Source organism: Tarenaya hassleriana, unplaced genomic scaffold, assembly GCF_000463585.1.
Source record: "Tarenaya hassleriana unplaced genomic scaffold, ASM46358v1 Cleome8, whole genome shotgun sequence".
Taxonomy (NCBI): domain Eukaryota; kingdom Viridiplantae; phylum Streptophyta; class Magnoliopsida; order Brassicales; family Cleomaceae; genus Tarenaya; species Tarenaya hassleriana.
Window position 1 is genome coordinate 1,262,581 of NW_010970490.1, and position 6,330 is coordinate 1,268,910.

The 6,330-nt window shown below is 40.1% G+C and overlaps 1 protein-coding gene and 1 long non-coding RNA gene across 5 annotated transcripts; both read right to left on the reverse strand.

Moving 5' to 3' along the window:
• Window positions 1-1,596, reverse strand: LOC104802268 (protein TOO MANY MOUTHS). The gene has a single exon (XM_010525775.2). The coding sequence runs from the start codon at window positions 1,404-1,406 to the stop codon at window positions 18-20; it is 1,389 nt and encodes a 462-aa protein (XP_010524077.1). The 5' UTR covers window positions 1,407-1,596; the 3' UTR covers window positions 1-17.
• Window positions 1,597-2,556: 960 nt separating this feature from the next.
• On the reverse strand, window positions 2,557-6,330 carry LOC104802269. 4 transcript variants are annotated; one of them, XR_002023709.1, is made up of 7 exons: window positions 6,301-6,330; window positions 5,076-5,309; window positions 4,293-4,418; window positions 4,107-4,207; window positions 3,892-3,973; window positions 2,883-2,910; window positions 2,633-2,647 (listed from the first exon to the last, which is right to left on the reverse strand). It is a non-coding gene; the product is annotated as an uncharacterized LOC104802269 (long non-coding RNA). The 4 variants fall into 4 exon arrangements; XR_002023710.1 differs by lacking the exon at window positions 2,883-2,910 and having other exon boundaries at window positions 2,557-2,647; XR_002023708.1 differs by lacking the exon at window positions 2,633-2,647 and having other exon boundaries at window positions 2,654-2,910.

Sequence of the window (6,330 nt, forward strand, 5' to 3'; positions counted from 1 at the left end):
TTCCCCCCCCCCCCCCCTTAAAGAGGCAACCGATTATTATGCAAACCCAGAAACAGAGCAAACTGAAACAACAAAGCAACGCAGAAGCAGAATCTGTAGTGATTTGTTGAAGGAGCTTCGGATTTCTTCGATGGATGAATCAGCGACCCACCACGACCCGAATTGTTCCTCCCACAGACATCGACGCCGGTCTTCACGAGGCTGAACTCATCTGCCGGATCCAGACACAGCCCCGAGTTCGCGCTCAAATCCAAGTTCTTACCCAACCTCCTCAGAAAGCTCGAATCGAACGGTACGACGCCCATCAGCATGTTTCTGCTAAGATTCAGGTGGAAAATGTGAGGCATAGAGCCAAACCCAGATGGGATTTCGCCTGTTAATCTGTTGTTCGACAGTGACAGCGAGCTTAGATTCATCAATTTGGTGTAACTCTCCGGGATATTCCCAGAATAACCCGAATTCGCGAGACGGAGCTCTTGGAGACGAGCGAGGAATCCCAATTCTGCAGGAAGAGGAACAAACATGGGATTATCATCCATGATGAAGTACTGTAGATTCTGAAGCTTGGAAATCCCCTTCGGAAACGGCCCTCTTAGCTTGTTGTTGCTTAAAGCCATGAAAGACAGAGAATGTAGCATCTCTACACCATCAGGGATTGCGCCAAACAGAGAGTTTGAGCTCAGATCGAGCTTCTGGAGCAAACCCAGATCGGAAATCGTGGCTGGGATCGAACCCACGAGCGAATTATAGCTCAAATCCAAGCCTTCGAGGTTCTTGAGATTGCCCAGCTGCAGGGGAATGATCCCTGTGAGCGTGTTGTAGCTCAAGTCAAGGTGTACCAGGTTGCTCAACTGGAAAATACCTGTCGGAATCTTTCCCGTAAATTGGTTTTGGGACAAAGTGAGGATCTTTAGAGACTTGAGCGAAGAAATCCCAGGAGGGATGGATCCAATGAGAGAAGGGTTTGATCTGAGGCTGAGCTGTTGCAGAGAAGAGTTGAAGAAAAGCCTGGCCAAGGGAAAAACAATGGAGGTACGGGAGCGAGTGAAACAGTTGAAGAAGAAGACGGAATGAAGATGAGGAAGAGAGAAGATGAGGCGAGGAAAAGAAGCGGAGGATCTGCAGGAAGGGTTGGGCGGAGAGCCGAAGTCGAGCCGAGAGACGTGACAAAACCGATCCGGTCCGGATTTGCACTCAATACCGGGCCAAGAGGAGCCAGGGGCGCAAGGGTTGGGGTAGGAGAGGCGCCATTGATGATCGGAGGACATGGAATCCATGATGGTGAAGAGAGTCTCTGATTCAGAGGGAGGGAGGGAGTTAGGCGGTTGTGAGTTCACATGGCGCCGGAGAGCGAGAAAGATGAGGAGGAACAAGAGAAAGCGAGCGACAGACAGTGAAGAGAGCATTGCGGAGAGAGTGAGTGCTATTCAGGAGAGTCTCGTGTGGTGTTTGCATGTGTTATTATATGATGCTCGAATGACCGCATCCGAGAGAGAGAGAGAGAGAGAGAGAGAGTGAAGAGATTGAGACAAGAAAAGGAGTAGGGACATTACCTTCATCTTTGAAACACGAAAAGACAGATACGTACCATTGGGTTAGAAGTGGGGGATGGGTGGTAGTGAAGACCACATGCATATATATGTATGTATGTATACATCTTTTTTTTTATATATAAAAACATACATCATATTTCTAAAACACTCGATGGTGTGTTTGCATATTACTGTGAATACATACATACGTACTTAGACGTACAATAATGGCGTTTACGTAGCGACAGAACATACACACAAACACACACATGTATCTGCATTCTTAATTATGATATATATTATTTTAAAAAGAATAAAATTTTAAAAAACACACACGAACGCAAAGAGAAATGTGATTGAGATTGACTAGTCGTCGTCTTCTTCTTCTATCCATGGTGTACAGTTGATCAACTGTTTCTGATCCCTACAATAATTTCCCCACTCTTTACGCATTCACTCGAATCTCTCTTGAATTTTCAAATCACTTTTTTTTTTTTATGTTACTGAGAGTCGATTGATGTTTTGGATTTCCGTGTGGTCTTTATTTAATTATATTTTATTTCAGGGTTTTTTAGTTTTGAGCAATTGTTATTTTTTTCAATTTCAAAATAAGATCCATATGATTATGTATTAATCCAGCGAATTTATTACATTTTTTTTTAAATTCTCAGTGTAACAGATGATGTTAAAGTCACAAATCACATGATCATATTAAAGATTTACCAATCATAAATTCTTTTATTTGAAAGTCACGAGACATGGGGAACACATCGTTATAAGGGCAGAGCGTTTTGTCTGTTTATAGCAGTTTTAGCCTCAAAGTCAGAGTTAGAAGCTACCAATGTATGGATGCATCAAAATTGTTCCTTTCCAACACACACTTCAATATATGTACTAACAAAATGAAATTAAATTTCAAATTCGACATAGGCGTTGTTGCTCTTATACATATATATATACAGTCTAAATGATATGATACACACGTGTGTGTGTATATATATATATATATATATATATATATTATGTACAAGACTTTATCCCTCAACTAGAAAGATATCCTCCCCAATTTGTAGTCATCAAGTTCGCACCGAATATACACTGATGAGAGCCATAACCTGCGGACATGTATGTATACGTATATAAACAATGATTCAAACACGGGGAATCCAGGAGCAGATAATGACCGTAGGGACATCACATGGATGAATATTCATTTTAGGACAGACAACTGACCCACTCCAAAACTCATATATACACATGGTTAAATGAATTAAATATTTACAGGAGGGTAAAATCTATCTTGTCTGGTCTCTGCCAGTCTTGGGTGCTTTCAGATTTGACACCACTTACCTTTTCCTTGTCTTCTTTCTCCGCGTTTCTGTATAAAAACAGTGTGTACTTTATATGCTGCAATCGTCATTTGTTTATGTACGCTCACACACACATGTATGTATATACACATTTGTACGCCCCAGAAAGAACTACCATTACAATCTTTAGAATTTGAAACCAAAACACATAATTTATGCAGGAAAAAAAAAACCCACATGTAAAAGACTGCAAGAATATGCGAATCTCACAGGAAAAAGAAGAGCCGGGAGATTCCATAACAGTAAGGCATAATACAAGTTCCTGTAACAGCAGTTTCCACTCGACAACAACAACAACAGCAGCAGCAAAAGATTCAAGAACACTCAGAGAGAACATAGGAGGAGCCATTGAAGGAAGAATCCGATGCTTTGTAATGCAAGGGTTTATGCTGCAAAGAGATTTTTCTGCTCACAAAACTAAAGGAAAAGGGGGGAAAGCAATAGTATAAGGTCTCGGGGCTTCTTGGTTGTGGTGTGTGTTCATCACATTCACAGGTGTAAGGGCTGTACCATCCAACAACAGCAGCATGTGCCAGTTTTATCTGCCGTGCATTATTAAATATCACTGTCTTCTCCATCTGGGTTTTTCTGTTTCATCCTTTCCGGGGATCTTTAGATCTGGGTTGAGAAAGGGTCTCTTAAGACAAGCAGCTTAAAACCAAGCTTTGATTTTCTAATGAACCATGTAAATACAGAGAAGAGTTTCCGGTCATTTCTACAAAAGGGTTTTGGTTGTCACTCTCTGTGTAATCACAATTTTATCATATAAAGAAAAAGTCTTTTTCCTCTTTGGAATTAGACCAGGGACAACTGGAGAAACAGCAGCTAAAAAAAAACAAAGAACTAAATGCAATTCAGAAAATTTCTAACAGATTGTGAGTGTGAATTTTGAACTAGTCTCCTGATTCCGGTTTCATAGCGAAAACAAGAATGTTCAAGCAAAGGAGAATGTAAGGTTATGCGGAAAGATAACAAAGCTATATGCTCACCACAGCTGAGAATGTAACAATGTTCGGCGACTTCATATCCGGAGCTTCAAAGCGAATAAAGGCACCCTTGTTACCCGTCTTGCTACATATGATGTACAGTTTTCACAGACCCACAAAGAGGATAAGAGATGGGTGATGAAGATTGTACAAAATAAACAACATCTTCATGTTCTACTGTCCAAAATTTCAAATTTGAAACAGGAGTATTCAGTTACCTGATCACAATAATTTTGTGCAGAGACGACAGTGATCAATTTGCCATCATGCTCAATCTCATAACCTTCATCTTCTACTTCATGTGATCGGACCACCAATTCTGTCGTTTCAGAAAACGAGAGTTAAATCCATCTAAAAAAGTTAAAACGCTTGACCAAATACAAAGAATGAGCAACCACTCGAACCTAGATTGTTGTCCTGCAAGAATCTCTTTGTTACATCTCCACCAAATGAAAGGCCAACTCCCTGCTTGCTTGGACCTCTTCCAGGATGGGGTCAAGGATCACTTCACAGCAAGTCATACATCAATCCTGAATAGACATGGACAGCATTAGATAATTAAAGGGAAAACACAAAAAACTTCAGAAGCACTTTTGGCTTCTGGGATCAAAGAAACTAGAGAGGGTCTGAGCTTCACATAATGGTAAATAAACTTCAATTGTGGCGTAACATATTGCTGTCAAGAAAAATGAGCAAAACCAACACTTGCATTGATAATAATTCGAACGAACTTTAGGAATATCAAGAGAGTTTTACAACACTCTCGTACAGTTTAATCTCCAACAGATGTGAGGAAACTGAGATACTATAAATGATCATCGTCGAGCTAGGAAAACAAAGTTGACACAGCTGATAGCATTAAAAGGAACAAATCTTTTTGACCTAGGTTACAACCTCTCTTATGAGATGAAGAAAGTCCAACACCAAACCAAAACTCGCACAGATTACTATCCAGTTTTTGGGATTCCATTACTTAATCAGATAATAAACAATCAAGCTCTGACCTTTTCAGGTTAAAGTTCCAGCTTGAAATTAATCAAGAATTCAGGCAGTCTAGAATGTTTGGCTCCTCACCAAAAAGGTCAAAAGAAGGTGACAATAGCTATGAGGTCAAAAGCTACCAAAGCAAAGAGGAAAGAAACAAGGAGCTTAAATGCCACACATGATAACAGAGATAAAAGATGAACCTGTTAGAAATCCTTCTAGGCCCCCTTGAATTTGTGGGAAGAGGAAGCAACGATCTTATCACAAGATTGAACCTTTTGGATTGATTTGGATGGCCTTTGATGCATCCTGTATTGCACTCCCTTATTCCTCTAATTTTGTGTGAGCGAGCGCACGGTTTGCTCAATAAGCACCATTACTGCTGTTTAGATCTATAGCTTGTATATACAGATCAATGTCATGAGAATACTTGGGAGCTGCAGGCAACAAGCAAGATTCAGGAAGTTGTTCACAACATAAACAAAAAAGAATATATCATTCATAAAAAAGAAAAGCAGAGCACCCGGGGAAAAGGTTGAACCAACTTTGAAAAGTACTCAAAATCAAAACTGATTCCCAAGGACTTTTTTAAAAGTTATATACATTGAGCAAGCAAAGTGATAGAAGAATAATTGAAAGACATTGGAGAAAGCTGTCACATTTGAATGTTTCGTCAACCTGATTCTTAATCTCCTCAGCACGCGAAACATTAGAATTCTCATTCTCATGCCCCACATTTGCGAGTACTCTTCATCTTCCAAATTAGTATATCAGATTAAGCCGGAACTTGTTAACCACAAGGATGAAACTTCTAGTTACGATGATCACAGTCAGTTCACCAATTCTATGGTTATCTGAACAAGTGAGAGTTGCTCAAAAACCAGTAGGTTTTCAGAAAACTCGCCTGAAATCTCTCGATTCGGCTTCGATTAAACCCGTGTGTTGTTAAATTAACATTCAACTTGGATCAAAATTATAACTTAGAACATTGAAGGCACTAACATCCGCTCGTTACAATTAACTCAATGAGGCGATCAACCTTACCTATCTAAAAGGTAGAAATCACCTAGAAAATCAAAACAGGGGACGCAAGCCCTATCATTTTGGGATTGGGATACAGAAAATTTGAAAGAAAAATCGATAAAAAAGAAGGGAACTTTATCTACTTCCCGTCGTTTTCCCAGCGACCAAACAACGAACTGCATCATTTGCAACGCGTAATCGCATAGCGAGCGGAGAAACCAAACAGAAACGTTTTACACCGGATTCTTGGTCATACGTTCCGAAAACATCTCTTACAGACAAACCCGTAGAAGATCTATCAGACAAGAAAACGAAACAGGACGAGAGAAGAAGAAACCCAGCTTCTATGATGTTCATCGGATTTCCCAAGTTCCGAATTCATTAGTGCGAAGGCAAAAGTTTTACCTGAAAAAGCTCAATCTTGCGACAGGGAAA